Source organism: Anabrus simplex, chromosome 14 (genome assembly GCF_040414725.1).
Source record: "Anabrus simplex isolate iqAnaSimp1 chromosome 14, ASM4041472v1, whole genome shotgun sequence".
In the NCBI taxonomy this organism is placed as follows: domain Eukaryota; kingdom Metazoa; phylum Arthropoda; class Insecta; order Orthoptera; family Tettigoniidae; genus Anabrus; species Anabrus simplex.
In genome coordinates this window covers 54,167,358-54,186,818 of record NC_090278.1, presented here as the reverse complement: position 1 = coordinate 54,186,818, position 19,461 = coordinate 54,167,358, and the positions used below count along the sequence as shown (strand labels likewise).

General features: G+C 40.8%; 1 protein-coding gene across 1 annotated transcript in view; it reads right to left on the bottom strand.

Annotated features, from left to right (window-relative positions):
* Positions 1–19,461, bottom strand: part of LOC136885622 (MFS-type transporter SLC18B1) — a 74,756-nt gene that overhangs the window by 26,639 nt on the left and 28,656 nt on the right. The window contains exons 2-4 of the mRNA XM_067158319.2: positions 4,215–4,310; positions 1,722–1,795; positions 1,422–1,569 (exon numbers count right to left, since the gene is read on the bottom strand). Of these exons, the coding sequence (XP_067014420.1) occupies positions 1,422–1,569; positions 1,722–1,795; positions 4,215–4,310 (318 nt within the window). The remainder of the gene's footprint in view (positions 1–1,421; positions 1,570–1,721; positions 1,796–4,214; positions 4,311–19,461) is intronic.

The window sequence follows — 19,461 nt, the reverse complement described above, 5'->3', positions numbered from 1 at the left end:
CCCATTTTAGCAAGGCGAAATCCTTAAGTGTCGGGTATTGTCTCTACTGTATTTGATATGGTATCCGTCGTCACGTGGCGAGGCTGGTGGCTGCGTCAATCGAGTCGGGGAGCGTGTGTTCCATACCCGGGGCTGGCGCAGCGACCAGTCTATTTAATTATTTTTAGGCGGTGGGCAGGAGTAGGTGATTATGCGGTGGCATCCTGCATGTGTGCTGGCGATCCGCGCACGTGTGGGATGATACTGAGTAGATGTACAGGTAGTTAATTTAGTTAAGTAGTTTTAAGATAAATGTAGTGGCTCATTTTTGTTTCGTTCTGTTTCTATTACCTGTAAGCCGATGGTGTATACTAGGGTGGGCAATAAAGATATGTATCTATTTATCTATTAAATCGATTATAGGACCTCTGCCGTATGGACTAAGTTTGGTAGTCACATAGGATGTCAGAAATACGTTCTCTCCGTCTCTTATTAAGAGACATACTGTATATCGTGGAAAAATGATCCCAAATTCTGCAAACTAACATTCAGAAAAGACAACTGAACATTATATATGCACCGAAGTCAGGAAAAAAATATATTATGCAATATTAAACGTACTATACGCCTCAGAATGCCTAAACATTGTAAGAAAAGGCCAACTTAGAAAACTGGAGCTGAAGGAAAGGAAGATCCTGAGAAAAATCATGGGCCCTATTAAAGAAGAAGGCAAGTACAGAATCAGGCACAACAACGAACTGTACCAACAATTGGAGAGCATTACAACATCTGTGAGGAAGAGGAGATTGAACTTCTACGGTCATGTCATGAGAATGGACAATCAGAGGCTCACCTCCAGAACCTTCCACACCATCTCTAGAGGGAAAGCGACTAATGCCAAGTGGGCATGACTCGTCAGAAAAGACCTGCAAGAATTGGACATTGCTCCCAGTGAAATTTATGACAGGAATAGGTACAGAACGTTGATCAGAACATCAAACTCTCTCCAGTCACTAACAGAAAAAACAGTACGTCCGGGAGGAGGTGTGAAATGGACGCAGGAGCGAAAAGACATTCACAGTGCAAGAATGAAGGAGTACTGGTCAAAGAAGAAAGCTGCTAGAGATAAGAACCACGTGGTCTGTAGCAGGCCCAAACGGAACTAAAATAAAACGTTCAAATATTCCCTATTAAATCCAAAATCTTCAAAATATGCATTATGCATGAATTTTATCCAAAAAGTACCAAAAATGCAAACATGCACGGAAAAAGAACGGTTATTTGGAATTGTTAAGCCATAAGACGAATATTTGCAAAGTTTGAGAAATGTAACTAGCTTATTTAAAAACATTCATTTGCATGGAAGTCCTGACTCTAAGTGATTACATTTGATTTTCCTATAGGAAAATTTGATACCATTTTTATTCTATGGAAATACTTACGAAAGTTGTCGCTACGTTATCTGGAAATTCTTTCGCTATTATGGCAAAACTCGCTGTAAGGAAGGCAGCATTTCCCATAGCCTCGATTATCCTGATCAGAAATGATAGGATAATGAAGGGGTAGTGGCCTTCCACTTTATCCAATAACCTGTGTAAAAAAAAATTGCTACTTTTTTAACAAACATTAAAATAATATACACTGTGTTCTCAATGAAACGAACTCTTGTATGAATACCAAGGATAAGCAATTGAAACATATCATTTAATACGGTATGTAATTAAAGTAGATTTATTTCTTACCCGAATAATATTGCACAGGTTCCGACGGTGAAGATTCCGCCGTTAAATAGGAACTTAGGACCGATTCTATTTAACTGAAAGAAAACAAGTTTAGGTATAAGCAAATATTGTACTTAATTCTTGGGTCATAAATTAGGATACATGTTTCACTCATTAATAGTATAAGATGCAGCAGCATTTACATCAGGAGTTTACAACTTGTAGCGGCCCGCGAAGGCATTTTTGCAAAAATACATTCATAGAAATATTTTAAAAAATCCACAGTCCTAGTCCTGTTCTTCCTTGGTGCTAACAGAGAGTGGTGCGGCCAACTTTACGTCGGGACAGCGCAAGCTGTACTGATCTGATAACGCTGAAACCTACCACAGACGTAGACAATGGTGCCATCTAGCGGCTGGTGAGCACAAAACACCATAGAGCCAACCTAAAGACAATTAGAGCAAAATTTCCCTCATATAATAGGAAAATTTGTTCACACAATGGGACTTGAGGAAGATGAGAAGAAATCAATACGACGTACTTGGTCGGAGAAACAGAAATTACGACAATCGATATGAAAATGAAGAACTACTGGCCAAGGAGGACAGCTCAACAAATGTTGATTTTTTTTTTTTTTGCTAGTTGCTTTACGTCGCACCGATAAACAGATAGGTCTTATGGCGATGATGGGACAAGGAAGGGCTAGGAGTGGGAAGGAAGCGGCCGTGGCCTTAATTAAGGTACAGCCCCAACATTTGCCTGGTGTGAAAATGGGAAACCACGGAAAACCATTTTCAGGGCTGCCGATAGTGGGGTTCGAACCTACTATCTCCCGAATACTGGCTGCACTTAAGCGACTGCAGCTATCGAGCTCGGTCAAATGTTGATTACGCGTGGTCCTAACTGACCCATTCGCGCAGAAGAAGATATACCCACTTGTACCAGCGCATTTATTATCTTAATTATCAATAAATTATGTATGGCTACTCTTCTTCAAACTGTTGTTCAATCTAATATGTAAGCAAATTACTGTTTTGTTTTGTACATGTCATTTATATAATTAATAATGTTATTGGTTTTTTACGTTCCACTAAAAACTTTCTGACGGTTTTCGGAGATGCCGATGTGCCGGAATTTTGTCCCGCAAGAGTTCTTTTTACGTGCCAGTAAATCTACCGACACGAGGCTGACGTATTCGAGCATCTTCAAATACCACCGGACTGAGCCCACCAAGCGTCAGAGCCATTCAGTCCGGATTTATACAATTATTTGTATCGTATAAGGTAGGAGGCCAAATTCCGTCCCCGCACCTAATTTCGTCCCCCTAGGGATTTCCAGTTTGCACGGTTGGTACCTAACGTTTAGCCGCGCGCGCACACTCGTAGTCTTATCCCGTCGTCGTGTTGTGAGAGTTGGTTGTGTGCACCACGCATAGCTTCCACGTACAATGAGGATTCATTTTTCATGCTGAGCTGAATTAGTGCAGCATTCAAATTAAGAGCCTCCTATTCCTAGGGCGAGCACTTATGTATGTATGTATGTATGTATGAAATACTGGACTGCATCCTGGCATGCAATCGCTGTAGTGAGGTGGTTGGCGTGAGTTACCATAGCGACCATAATAATTAAAAAATCAGAGAATGTTCGTAATTTCGTCCCCCTTTATGTTATTTGTTCTTTAAGTAGTGTATAATTTTCAGATAGTAAAACTCAAGCAGTGGGATACGGAGGCCAAGAGAAAGGCTATTAACGGAGTGAGGTACAAGATAATAGGTTAGAAATGTGTAAGTAAAGCGCATCCCACGAGCGACGCTGAAAGAGTATGTTAAAAAGAATACCAAGAAAACATTTTTTATAAGTGGCCTTCGAGTAATTAATTACAGGGAAAGTGTTTGGTAAGGTAAGAAAGGAAGAATATACGAAGATTAATTGTACTTTACATAAATTCGGCTGGGGACGAAATTACGAACACATTTTTGGTAGTTTAGTTTTTGTAACAGTTTCGTTGTAATTTGCCCGTGAAGGGAAATATATACAGTAATATATGGGAAACAACCGAAAACCATCTTTAGGGCTGCCGACAGTGGGGTTCGAACCTACTATCTCCCGTATACAAGGTCAGAGCTGCGCGCCCCTAACCACACGTGAACTCGCCCGATAAAATAAATACATATATACACACACCAATTCCTAGCCCTGTCCATAATATTCCTGAATTTCTACAAGTCAAAATCTGCTATGAGCTCCATACCTTATAGTCAGAAGAAATGTTTACAAGGCCCTTCCTCCCACGCCACTTATTCTTCTCTCCTTAATCACACTTAATCTCTCGGCCCTTTAGGTGACCCGCCCCACCCCATCAGGTTGGGGAATGAAAGAATAAGAAAAAAGATGGCCTCCAGGCAGTTCATGAATGTTTCTAGCCAGTAGTAATGTGATGTAAGAAACGGCAGTTGATGTCCCAAGGAACAGATTTAATTTTATAAAATTTATGAACAAATTTTTGGTACTTACATTTTGTCCGTAGAATGGACTGACAAGGAATACAACTAACTCGAAGATACCGAACACTAGACCGTACTCTGTCGCCGTCGCACCCTTTCGCTCCGCCTGTGAACAGAAAAACAAGACAATTTAATTGTACTAAGAAGGCATCGAAGAGCTTACATTAAACATTGCAATAGTTTCCAGATGGGAAGCTGTTTCGGTCCGGACAATTAAATACCAGCAACACTGTGAGGCTGTTCAATTCATTTGAACACTCACTGCTGCACAGGGAACATCATCTTGTTTCCTCTTTGTACATAAATGTCTCACCGACACAGATAGATCTTATGGCAACGATGGGGAAGGAAGCGGCCGGGGCCTTAAGGTACTACCCCAGCATTTGCCTGGTGTGAAAATGGGAAACCACGGATCGTTAAGGCGTTGAAGTCTAAATGGTCTGACACCGAGGTTAGCCGGTTCGAGTCCCGTTGGTCGAAAAAATTGTTACCATCAGAATATTGGACGACAGGTTAGGGGAGGTCGTGGTATACAATGTCTATTCACTAGATTGCGTGCCAAAAGCCTGGATTAAATTCCAAATCTCTCCGCAGTGCTCATATGGAGTGAGGGCATACGACGCTGTTGATGGTGATTCGTCCGTCGGATGGGGACGTTAAGCCTTGAGCAGACCCCTTGGTGCTATTCGACAGGAGTAGGCTATGTGCCGGCACCGGGTTTCACCCTCTCCCTTCCTAATGCCATATATCACGTCATTCATTTCATCCCATTAACTCTTCTGATGAGGTTGACTTCAGGAAGGGCATCCGGTCATAAAAACCCTCCACAAGAGATTCATCTCGCCTCATACCCGACCCCGTAGAGAAACGGGACAAGGCTGGACAAACAAAACAAATAACATTAATACAATTGCGTCCTTGTCATCCGTGAATGGCGTAAAGAAATTAACAACGATGGACTCCAAATTGGCGTGATATTGGGTTAAAAGAACATGAATATTTTCAATTGATTGCCTAGCTTCTGCAGATGGTCTAGTAAATTTCTGATACTTAATACATGGCTACAAAGCAAATTTTCACCATCAGACACAGACGGATAAAGCAGGCCTGCAAATACTTTTGGAGATAACTTAATTCGTGACTAACATCAAGCCAGCACCAAGAGAACTAAAAGTAAACCAGCAGGCAGTCAAACGGACAGATAAGTTTAAATATCCTCGAGAGTGGATAGAACCAAACTCTGAAAAAAGAAGCTGTTGCGTCGCGCATGAATAAAATGGAATTTGCTTATCAGCTGACCAAAGAAGTTTACAATAAAAATTCCGTATCCTTGAATGCAAACCTCGTACAATTATTGCACTGTCATATTATAAGGGGCTTTGAATGAAGCAGAATGCCTTAATATGAACAAGAAAGGCCTGTTAGAAAGACTAAAATTTAAGGAAAATTCTTGGCCGAAATAAAGACAGAGGTGATTCGGGGATTTTAACCTTCATTGGTTAATTCCAATGACTCGGGGGCTGGGAGTTTGTGCTGTCCCTAACATCCCTGCAACTCGCACACCACAACAACACGCAGTTACCTACACACTGCAGATACCGCCCACCCTCATCGGAAGGTCTGCCTTACAAGGGCTGCACTCGGCTAGAAATAGCCACACAAAATTATTAATTATTACCATGCCTATGCAGCTGAACTGGTACTGAAGAGCCATCCAGAGTGTAACAATACACCTCAGCGGCCGCGGAAAGCATGAATTCGATGCTAATATTGCTGTTTTCGAGTATTCTTTTATGGCATTCCCTCCCCTACGATTGCTAGGGGTATCTTACCCCTCCAGTATCTTTTCCAGATAGTATTTCGTATTTGTACGAAGTTTGGTTGAGAGCTATTCCGGAAGATACTGTATAGCCTACATACATCTATCTCTGTCATTTTGGTCATTTCCTCTTTCACACCATTTACTTTCAGGATTTGTATTACCTGTTTGAAGTGATTTTTTTATTTTTTATTTATTCTGACTCTTATATATTTATGCATTTTTTTAGTTTTAGTTTGAGATATGGATTCTACTTTAATATTGGTCATTTTCTATAATTTTCCATCCATTATCTCTGTCATTTTGGACCTTTTTCACCCCCCCCCCCGGCGAACCCGAAACCCATGTATTCAACACTATTTCGGATTATTTTTATATGCCACCCACTCCCCACCTCCATCCCTGGGGGTGGCTTAGCCCCCACAGTGCTTTTTTCGCCACACAGTCATGTGTGTAGCAGAATCTCTCGTTGGCCTCGTCTACGTTTATGCAGGTGCCTACTTCGAACACCAGATCCGTATTCTACTGTAGAATCCTTGAGTTGACATTGCCATGGTTACGGCTGGTCATTTCTTCATCCGATTCTTATATCGAGGTAGTTTCCGGTCCTTAAAAACATGGTTTTTCTAGGCCCATACCAAGTTTTGTTCTTCGCGCCGTGAGGCTTAAAATGAGCTTTGTCTCGTCCTTGTACGACAAATTCGATATTTCGCCTGTATTAGCTTATGTTAATGTGCCAAAGGGCCAAAATCTGTGGAATGGAGAGAATGGAAAATTTCTTGTAGATGGGGTTACGCGCAGATTTCTAAAAGGTAAGTATAGAAAATTTGGTTCAGATTGGTGAAACAGTATGGATTTGTATAAGGAACAGACGAGCATAGAGTCAGACATTCAGCTTTATAGATTTTAAACTTGTTAAGGGTTGAAATAGTTTCTGAAGTTTTGTTTAGCTTAAGAAGCTTAAGTTGCATTCTTTCATTCTTGTGGTCATTGATAGATAAGTAGACAGACTGATGGCTCAGTTCGAATATATGTAGTAGCCTAATTTTATAAAGACATCACCTGGAAAATCATGCCTTTGTGTCCTATCACTACGTGCGCTTACGCATCACAGGAAATTTATCTCACGGTTTAAGAAATAGCAACGATATCTCAACATTTATAATATCTGCATGGTGACAACACGATTGGGAGAATTCCTTTCAACCTCTGAACACTGACCTGTGCTCCGCGAGATGACTAACTGAACCCGAGTTCGTAAATACTGTCAAGTTTTGTCTGATAGCAATCACGACTGTCGCAAATGAAGCGAAATCTTCTATCCCATGCCTCATAATGAGTTAGTTTGTCGTCTTTTATATGAAATACTACTTTAAGTCTGATTTATTTGTATTCTTTATGCTTTATTTTTACAAGATTTTTCTGCTAATTTGATAAGAAAACATGCTCCTTCGACAGTTTGTTTATCTCATGAAGGTCATTGAATTCAGTTGAGATGGTACTGGCTTAAGAGGGAAATGACCAGAGAAACCAACGGAGCGGGAGATATAATACGAACAACCATAAAACTTTTATCAACTATAATTCCAGTAGGAACATTTAGTCTTAAATAACAACAAAACTTTACAGCGACCATTATAACAAGGACCCGGATTTTGAAGATGGCGGACAATAGTATGATGGTAAATGGGACGAGAAACTAGATTTCAACAAGAGTAAAAATGCTCTCAGTCTTAATTACTGTCTTGATATGGTGATAGAACCTCACAGGGAAAACTGTAAGTACATAGATATTAATATAAGGAATGAGCTTTTCATTGGGGTTGTTAAGGAAGGACGTTTTCGTAGGTTACACGCCATTATTATCACTCTCTGATCGTTTATATTCTTTTCTTCCCTTCACATTTTTTAAATTCTTAAATTCCATTAATTCTTATTTGACTTTCCGTTCTTCCTAACCTTTCTTCAGCAGACCTACTTATCTCATTCTTCACGACTGTCAATTCTTCATTTACGGAGTTTCCTTCAGCCTTTTCAGACAGTACTTGAGCACCACGTTCCTTGAAAAGGTCTCTCACAATCCTTTCAAATTATCTAGATCCCATCTCCTGGCATTCCTTCCTTTCTTTAATTTCTTCATTTCAGATGGCATTTCATAATCAACAAGTTGTGTTCAGAGTCCACGTCATCTTGATGCAACTGTTGGATACGTTTCTGCCTTGTCTTCTTTCCCTAGAAGTGGTTTTCCGTCTAAGCTCTTAATAATTATAGAGCTTGTTTCCCATTGTCCAAAAGTTTCCGTGATTTTCCTGTATGCAGTATCTACCTTTCCTACGAAAATGCATCCTTCAGCATCCTTGCACTTATCTTTCAGCCATTCTTTCTTAGCTGTCCCGCGCCTTTTTATCTACTGATCGTCTAGAGCATGAATTGTGTGGAAGTGAAACAAAGACAATAACTACTGTAGCTCAGAAAAAAGGGAGTTTTAGAAATGTGGTGTTACAGAAAAATGCTGAAAGTGAGATGCGTAGATCGAATCACGAATGAAGAGATGCTGGATGGAATTGGTGAGAGGAGATAAATTTGGCTAAATTTGACGAGAATAGAGAGAGAGAATGATAGAACACATCTTAAAACACCCAGGACTTGTTGAATTGGTTTTTGAGGGGAGTTCGGGCGGTAAGAACGGCAGGGGTAGACTAAGTTATGAATGTGACAAGCAGATTGGAGTAGATGTAGTAGATACACAGAAATAAAAAGGTTAAAACAGGATAGGGTGGCATGGACGGCTGCATCAAACAAGTCTATGGACTGACTGCCCAACAACAGCATGTATTATTCTTATTCCTACGTTAGGGTCTTCTAGGGACCAGAATACAATTTCAATGCTTCATCCTTTGTTTCTTCTTCTTCTTCCTCCAATACTCCATCTTCTCATTATGTCACATTTTGCTCTCCTCGGACAATTTTGAGCTGGACCCCCCCCCCCCCCGACTTTGGAATCCTTCCATTTTTAACACTTTCTAAATATCTCTCTCTGATGCTTCTTCTCTTATGTTGTTTCTTTCCAAATCTTTCTTGAATTCATGAATCCAGGTGGTTGTTGACTTCTTGTTCCAAAGATATTTGAAGATCTGTTTGGCGAACCTGTTGCCATCCATTCTGTATAAAAGTCCCCCCCCCCCCCAAGAAAAAAAATCAATCGCCTCTTTCGCATTGTGTCTGTTCTGTTTTCTATGTTCTAGAATTCTGTAGTTCTTAGCGGATCGAGTATTTTCCCTATAATGTTTCTTTCCGGTACCCCTAATTTATTCAGCTTGTAATTCAGTACACAAGAAGTTCATTTATCCGGATTAAGTGGGACCAGAACTGATCCGGATTATCGAAAATCCGGATAATCCGCACAACTAAAAACAAAAACAGTATATGTTATATAATATATTAACATAAGTTGTACAGCAATAGGGCCTATCTTTTTTTTTCAAGTGTACAAAAAGTATAAGAACACTTTTCTTACATTCACGACTCTGTTTTATGCACTAAAATAATAATGTGTGTGGTTTCAGTCTGGGATTCTAAATAGGCCATCAGTTTGTCCAGCTGCATTGTTGTATCTCCATGAGTCATTGTTTCTTCTGATGGAGCTCCGGTTTCATTTTCAAATTCACCATCACTCTAGACATTGCGTGCCGAGGAACAAGAGGCTATAATTTATTCATCTGTCATTATGCCGTAGCCTGAATTACAGACATTTTTCAACCAGTCATCTACGTCCGAGCAACCGGGAATACGTACAAGTGTGTCAAGGAACTCAGAAGAGTCCTCGGTTTCCCATTCTCAATTCCAGGCGAATGCCGGGACGGTACCGTTGATAGACCGTGGCCGACTTACTTCCAATTTCTGTCCTTAACTATCCTTGGCGGAAAAGACATTCAAGCAGAATCGACCCTGTAAAAGAAATACTGTACAAGGAAAAATACATTTCTTATTATTTTCGATCCGGATAAACCGGAGATCCGGATTAACGAGGGCCGGATAAACGAGGTTCTTTTTTACTAGACATTCACTAGCGTGTAAGCAATCCGGTTTGAACTGCACTGTAGTAATGTATTTTGAGGTTTTTAGTTAAACACGTTTTGTTGTTAATATTCCTAGTTACACCGTACACTCTTCTCATCCTGTGTATCCTTTCTTCTACTTCATCATCATCATCATCATCATCATCATCATCATCATCATCATGGCGTCAAGTCTAATGGTCAGATTCCGTGACTAGTCGGTTCGAGCCCCGTTGGTCAAAACATTTTCATCATCAGAATGTCGGCCGGTAGGGTAGGAGAGGTGCTGGTATACAATTTCAGGTCAGATTGTTTGCCAGAAGCTTGGGTTGAGTTCCAAAAGTCTCGCATGGAGTGAGGTCATATGGCACTGGTGATTGTAATTGTCTGTCGTACGAAGACGTTAAGCCTAGAGTAGACCCCTGGGTGTTATTTGACAGAAGTAGGCTATGTGCAGGCACCGAATTTCACCCTCACCCTACCACAGTAGGTCTTATGGGCGTCAACTACACCAGTCCTCACCAAAGATCACACGCCGTAACTACCGACAGGCCTAAGTACTTCTGCAGCCAAAGCAATCCCAAGGCCATCTGAAATCAGTCATGCTCCATTAACAGCTGTCTAGATTATAGCCGCGAACCTATCCCAACGTAAACAAACAAAATAGTAGGTCAGCTTGGTCTTTCTTTGCGTGTATAGAAACATACTGATAAATTCAGCTTAATATTGTTAGTAGCACAGCCAATCTACTTGTTATCGAGTTTGACATAAATATGACTTACTAGTACATAAGCCTGTCTTTGACAGTCGAAATTATCTATAAAGTAATTGGAAATACTAAACGGACTATTAATACATTTCATGAATAAGAGTTACACTCTCCAGGTTTTAGATCGCAGTCGAATGGAATCAAAACAGGTATTGTAGTATTTCATTGAGTAAAGGAGTTGTGCTTTAACGCCTATGGATCTGCGTACTCTTGAAAAAGCTACAGGTCCTACCAAATTTTAAGGACACCTGCATATCTCATGACCATGATTGCTGTCCTTGAAATTATAGCCTCAGGTATACTATTGTCTACAGGGAAATAGAACATATTTATCGGAATATTTGCTGAAAGTTTCCTTAAAATATGTTCTTTCTTTCGAAGTTATTGAAGTTCTTGTTTATAATTATTGGAAAGAAAATAGATATTTTTTAATACTTGAGGAGATCTGGACAGTAAAATATGGGGATTACAGTAATAATTTTTGTTGTGGGCAAACACAGATATCTATAGAATATTTATAATTGTTATAGAGTCCGACTCGTTGGCTGAATGGTCAGCGTACTGGCCTTCGGTTCAGAGGGTCCCGGGTTCGATTCCCGGCTGGGTCGGGGATTTTAACCTTCATTGGTTAATTCCATTGGCTCGGGGGCTGGGTATTTGTGCTGTCCCCAACATCCCTGCAACTCACACACCATACATAACACTATCCCCCACCATACTAACACGCAGTTACCTACGCATGGCAGATGCCGCCTTACACGGGCTGCACTCGGCTAGAAATAGCCACACGAAATTATAATTATTTTATTGTTATAGAGAAACAAAATATATTTCCATTTTAAAATATCCCCAGCTCGCAACAGAACCACAGCAAGTGGCAAAAACAAACATTCCTTGACTTTAGATGGACAGGAGACCCCTCAAGCTACAGAGATCATTTGTATGTTACGATGTAGCTGGAATATCTACAGTACAACGTACCATAGTCCTCCTCTGTGGTGTAGTGGTTAGTGTGATTAGCTGCCACCACCAGAGGCCCGGGTTCGATTCCCGGCTCTGCCACGAAATTTGAAAAGTGGTACCAGGGCTGGGACAGGGTCCACTCAGCCTCGGGAGGTCAACTGAGTAGAAGGGATTTCGATTTCCACCTCAGTCATCCTGTAAGTGGTTTTCCGTGGTTTCCCACTTCTCCTACAGGGAAATGTCGGAATGGTACCTAACTTAAGGCCACGGCCGCTTCCTTCCCTCTTCCTTGTCTATCCCTTCAAATCTTCCCATCCCCCCGCAAGGCCCTGTTCAGCATAGCGGGTGAGACCGCCTGCGCGAGGTACTGGTCATCCTCCACAGTTGTATCCCCCACCCAGAGTCTGAAGCTCCAGGACACTGCTCTTGAGGCGGTAGAGGTGGGATCCTTCGCCTAGTCCGAGGGAAAAACCGACCCTGGAGGTTAAACAGTTTACGAACGAACGAACAACGTAACATAAAAACGACCTTTATAGCTTCAGGTGCTTTCTGTTCAGCCATAGTTAAGGATTTTTTTTTTACTACTTTCTGTGGTTGTGTTGCGAGCTATTAAACGGAGGATATTTTTAAATGGAAACATACTCAGTTGTTCTGTTACAATTATAAATACTGTTAAGGAATCTGTGTTTCTCCATAACAAAGATTATTAATGCAACCCCCATATTGTACCCTTCAGAGCTCCTCAAATATTAAAACATATTTATTTTCAATAACTTCGAAACAAAGAACGATAATTCAATGAAAATTTCAGCAAATGTTCCTCTAAATTTGTTCTAGTTCCCTGTAGACAATGAAATGAAATGGCGTATGGCTTTTAGTGCCGGGAGTGTCCGAGGACAAGTTCGGCTCGCCAGATGCAGGTCTTTCGATCTGACACCCGTAGGTGACCTGCGCGTCGTGATGAGGATGGAATGATGATGAAGACGACACATACACCCAGTCCCCGTGCCAGGAAATTAACCAATTAAGGTTAAAATTCCCTACACTGCCGGGAATCGAACCCGGGACCCCTGTGACCAAAGGCCAGCACGCTAACCATTTAGCTATGGAGCCGGACTCCTCTAGACAATAATATACCTGAGACTAAAATTTTAAGGACAGGAATCATGTTCATGAAATATGCAAGGGTCCTTAAGATTTTGGTAGGACCTGTATATAGGGTTATTCACCTAACATGTTACACGCAATTAACTTCTAAACCATTAAAGATATCAGCATTCTGTTTTAATATTCGTAAATGGTACGAAAGGTCTTGTAAAATAAAGTGCTACTTAGTCTCATGCGGTGATTAACAACCAAGAGATATTGATACTAACTGCATATTTTTAAATGGAACGGCGCAAATTTATACCGCTGATTTAAAAGGTCATCTGCGTGCCGTCTGATGCGGTAGCAAAACCGCGTATGCTGTTCTTATTTTTATCTCAAAAAGTAATTGTCCGATTTTGAAAATACTTACATATTTGAACTTGTACACAGATGAACTTTTAAATCAGCTGTATAAATTTGTGCCATTCCATTTAAAAATATGGAGTTAGTATCAATATCTCGGTTGTTAATCACCCCATGAGACTAAGTAGTACGATATTTTACAAGAACCCCCGTACCATTTACGAATATGAAAACAGAATGCTGATATCTTTAATGGTTTAGAAGTTATTTGCGTGTAACATGTTAGGTGAGAGCCTCCGTGGCTCAGACGGCAGCGCGTCGGCCTCTCACCGCTGGATACCGTGGTCCAAATCCCGGTCACTCCATGTGAGATTTGTGCTGGACAAAACGGAGGCGGGACAGGTTTTTCTCCGGGTACTCCGGTTTTCCCTGTCATCTTTCATTCCAGTAACACTCTCCATTCTCATTTCATAGCATCTATCATTCATTAACAAATCACTTTGGGAGTGGTGACCCCATCGTACTAATAGCCTATATCTGATTCATTCATTTCATTCCTGACCCGGTCAATGACTGGAAAACAGGTTGTAGGTTTTCATTTTCATGTTAGGTGAATAACTCTGTATATAACTGTCCACAACGAATCACCATCAACAGCGCCATTTGCCCTCGCGGAGAGGTTTGGAATTAAATCCAGGCTTTCGGCACGCATTCTAGTGTTTACTGTAGAAATTCCACAAGACCACCTCTCCTACCCTAGCGGCGAGTATTCTGATGTTAAGAATACTTCCAACGAACGAGACTAGAACCGCTAACCACGGTCTCAGACCATATACAGAGTGTTTCTTTTAAACCCAGACCGTCCAGCGACGTTCGTACTCTCCGAGACCTAAGCAGCTGTACTGAAGGCGTGTTATTATCAATGCCGTGTGGATTTAAGAGATTGAAATATCCTGTGAACTGAGACTGTTCGAATACTTACTCTGCCAATGTTCTGAATGCGTATTTAAAGTTTTCTTTTATTTTTCGTAATCACGGAAATATTTAGTGTCATTTCTCTAATTATTTAACATTTACTTATGAAGGAACATGTATATATAAATGAAGAGTTTTTCTGTATATTGCTCAGAATTAAAAAATGGTATTTCTGTATCGGTTGTGTCCACAGTAACAAGGAAATGCACTTTTAATTAATTGTCTGTCTGTCTGTCTGTCTGTCTGTCTATCTATCTATCTGTGTTTTGTATCGTAAATCAGCTGTTTGTATTCGTAGCAGTTTGGCACCATCGTCTGACTTCCGACTAACTGTCAAGTCGAAACTCATAAAAACGGGACTATAAGTAAGTACGCAAACCTTTTCGTGATACCTGAGCTCCCTAGTGCTGAATCGGTAGACCACGGGTATCTTCGAGATTCATATTGGCAACCTTACAAACACAAACTATGAATCGCTTATGCATCGCCGTGAGACATCTGGGGTACACTTTACGCACTAATACTGTTGTTTCACGGCCGACTTGATGCGTCGCTCTAGCTGGAGCGCAGCGAGGGATCCAGTCGGCCGTGGTTGTTTACACAGCAAAGCCAAACTATAGAATTCATGCTAGAAATAAGATTCGCATCGAGAAATGTTATATAATGTGTGTGTGAGACACAGTTGTTGGCTTAAGATAATGAAGGTTGAGAAAATTAATATCGATCGATCATATTATCGATTCATTTCAGATTTCATTTCCATTCGGTTGGCAGTATAACCGGAACCGGGAGAGCTCTCTCCTTACTCTTCACCCCCGTAAAACCAGGTATCACGAAAAGGTTCGCGTACTGTAAGTAAGCAAGTAAGTAAGTAAACCACAGAGTCAGTATAGTAAATATCAGCGAATATAGAACGACAGAGAAAAAGTTCTTTCAAAACACATTTCAACACACGCTACGACAAGGCGACCACGTGTATTTCACATTGTAAACACGCATGTAGGCGACTGTACTGACAGGCATTGCGGATCAGCTGTAAGGTCAATGTCTCGGGCATGGCGCGGCGTGAAGGTTAAAAAAAAAAACCAGCTGAATGGCGAACAGCGTCTGCTGCGACACATCACGGCCACCTGATGCTTGTCTCGTCAGACCCCATTTTATAACTGGGCAAACGTCCTGGGCAAACATTTTTAAAGGGCATAAGAGTAAGGATTTTTAATGCTGCATTTTAAAAAGAAGTTCTTAAATATGTATAATTCGCAAAGATGTAACAACGTATGCACAGTAGGCCTATTCAGCTGATATGTACACGTCGAATAAATCCTGAACTGTTCAAGATATCGACATTCCGTTTCCACTTACAGTAATGATACCAAGGGACGCATAATCAGACTGTCAATATCTGCTGAGATTATGGTACTATTTTTTTTTAATATGACTATGCAGCTCCTTCATATAACCACCTATCTTGCCACCGACTAGAAATCTGTTGCACTCTGCATACCCAATGCTGTCCCCATAAAATCCCTAATTCTTCATAACTATTCCAAAAGACTTTATATTTCAAAAACCTCTCATTTATCACAGTCTTAATACTAGACTGTATTGCGATTGACTTATCTAAGGCATTTGATAGGGTAGATCATGGGAGACTACTGGCATAAATGAGGGCAATTGGACTTGACAAAAGAGTGACTGAATGGGTGGCTCTGTTTCTAGAAAATAGAACTCAGAGAATTAGAGTAGGTGAGGCTTTATCTGTCGCTGTAAACATTAAGAGGGGAATTTCTCAAGGCAATATTATTGGACCTTTATTTTTTCTTATATGTATCAATGATATATGTAAAGAACTGGAATCAGATATAAGGCATTTCGCAGATGTTATTCTGTACAGAGTAATAAATAAGTTACAAGATTGTGAGCAACTGCAACGTGACCTCGATAATGTTGTGAGATGGACCGTAGGCAATGGTATGATGATAAACGGGGTTAAAAGTCATGTTGTGAGTTTCACAAATAGGAAAAGTCCTCTCAGTTTTAATTACTGTGTTAATGGGGTGAAAGTTCCCTTTGGGGATCATTGTAAATACATAGGTATTAATATAAGGAAAGATATTCATTGGGGTAATCATCACAAATATGATTGTAAATAAAGGGTACAGATCTCTGCCCATGGTTATGAGAGTATTTAGGGGTTGTAGTAAGGATGTAAAGGAGAGAGCATATTTGTCTCTGGTGAGACCCCAACTAGAGTATGGTTCCAGTGTATGGGACCCTTACCAGGATTACTTGATTCAGGAACTGGAAAAAATCTAAAGAAAAGCAGCTCGATTTGTTCTGGGCGATTTCCGGCAAGAGAGTAGCGTTACAAAAATGTTGCAAAGTTTGGGCTGGGAAGACTTGGGAGAAAGGAGACGAGTTGCTCGATTAAGTGGTATGTTCCAAGCTGTCAGTGGAGAGATGGCGTGGGAGGACATCAGTAGACGAATAAGTTTGGATGGTGTCTTTAAAAGTAGGAAAGATCATAATATGAAGATAAAGTTGGAATTCAAGAGGACAAATTGGGGGAAATATTCGTTTATAGGAAGAGGAGTTAGGGATTGGAATAACTTACCAAGGGAGATGTTCAATAAATTTCCAATTTCTTTGCAATGATTTAAGAAAAGGCTATGAAAACAGCAGATAGGGATTGATTGATTGAACGTACTAGATCTACTAATAATTCCATCGTTGCTTTACCTACCCATGGAACTGCCTTTTACGATAATTCATCCACAGTATTTACCTGCCGTGAGTGGAACCTCCTTCTCGAAAGTATCAGAGGGTTAAGCGCTATTCGAACTTTTAAAGAAGCACTTTGGGGACATTTTGTCTACCAATAAGGGTCAGCTTGATGCTGCTACTCACAACCATTCTATTGTCATGGATGACCTGGTAGAAGATTAGTTTCAAATTCTTAATCGTTTTCTTTTCCGTCCGACTCATTGGCTGAATGGTCAGCGTTGAAGCCTTCGGTTCAGGGGGTCGCGGGTTCGATTCCCGGCTGGGTTGGGAATCTTCTGGCCCGGAGACTGCGTGTTTTTGTCCGTCGCAACACTCTCCTCTTCATATTCAGACAACACACTACGCTAACAACCACCACAGAAACACGCAATAGTGATTACATCCCTCCACATAGGGTTGGCGTCAGGAAGGGCATCCGTCCGTAAAACTGGGCAAATCCACATGTGTGACAGTTCACACCCGCGATCCCACAGGTGTGAGAAAAGCGGTAGAAAACGAAAAAGAATCGTTTTGTTTTTCAAATTTTATTTAATTTTATGCAGAACCTCTGTTTTACATGTAGGGTATTACTTTTAAGAATTTTTCCTTTTATTCTATTTATACATATAATTTATTTCAACTTAATTTAATGTCATTACTCATTTTATATTATTATTAATTTAACTTTTATTTAATCTAATTATTGTGATGTCATACAATGTAATATATTTCAGTGCCTGGTTAGATGGAAGAGAAGGTCTGAAGGCCTTAATCTTGCTGGGTAAAATAAAACATTACTATTACTAAAATAAAACATCACTATATTATTTTATACCCCTAGATTCAAGCTTATAAATATCATGCATTCAGCCCCGTGATTATTTTGAAATTCGGACAAGTATTTCTCTAGAAAATAATGTACTAAAAAAGAGGACTTATAAGTCTTTGGTAAGACCCCGATTAGAGTATGGTTTCAGTGTAAGGGACCTCACCAGGATTACTTGATACGAAGGGCCGATGACCTTCGATGTTAGGCCCCTTAAAACAAAAGCATCATCTACTTGATACGAGAACCGGAAAAGATCGAAAGGAAATCAGCACGATTTGTTTTTGGGCAAAGTAGTAATGTTAGGAAATGTTGTAAACTTCGGGCTGGGAAGACTTGGAAGTAAGGTGATGATGATGCTTGTAGTTTAGAGGGGCCTAACAGCCAGGTCATCGGCCCCTAATGGTACGTAATATGACGAAACGATATGATTATTAAAATGTTGAAATATATCCACTGAATAGAATTTAAAGGCCTCCGTGGCTCAAGAGGCAGCGCGTCAGCCTCTCACCACTGGATACCGTGGTTCAAATCCCGGTTACTTCATGTGAGATTTGTGCTGGACAAAGCGGAGGCGGGACAGGTCTTTCTTCGGATACTCCAGTTTTCCCTGTCATACTTCATTCCAGCAATACTCTCCAATATCATTTAATTTCACCTGTCAGTCATTTATCATTGCCCCAGAGGAGTGCGTCAGGCTTCGGCAGCCGGCACAGTTCCTATCCTCACCGCTAGATGGGGTCGATTGACGAAACAAGCTGTGGATTTTCATTTCTATGAGCTTGCATTCAGGAAATACTGGGTTCAAACCTCACTGTTGGCAACACGGAATATTGCTTTTCGTGGCTTCCCATTTTCACACCAAGAAAAGGGTAAGGGATTGAAATAACTGACCACGGGAGATCTTCGATAAATTTCCAACTTCTTTGGAATCAATTCAGAACGTACTAGATAAACAACTGATAATATATCTACCACCTGGATGACAACCCCAAGGCCTTCCGCACACGGAGCTTCACGCAAACTGCGCGATACAGGAGCGAATTGTTAGCTGCATGAAGAAGGGCTACACGCGAGCTAATTTTACAGCCTGCATCCGCCAACCGAGCGACACAACCTGGGAAGAACTAGTGGCTTTACGTCGCACCGACACAAATAAGTCTTATGATGATGATGATGATGATGATGATGATGATGATGAGTGTTGTTTAAAGGGGCCTAACATCTAGGTCATCGACCCCTAATGGCACGAAATTAGACGAAATGTAAGGAGAAATAAAAACCCAGAAACCTCCACCGACCAGAATTCACATCGTGAGGACGAAAAATGAAAGGATGGATATGAATTTAAAACAACCAGTGGATCCGACCCGCAATGCTCCACATTCCCAGAAACTAGCGTTAAACATTAGTATTACTGACTAAGGGACTGCTTCTAAAGCAGTGTACTGAATCGATGATGCTTGTAGTCTAAACGGGTCCAAAACCCAGGTCATCGGCCCCTCATAATGGTACTTACCGCTAAGAAAGTAGAACCATGATATTTGTCATGTTGCGGTACTAATCAAAAGTAGCGTCGACTCGCGGTATTGCACACATTATGGTACTACTCACAGGTACAGTAGAAAGCCG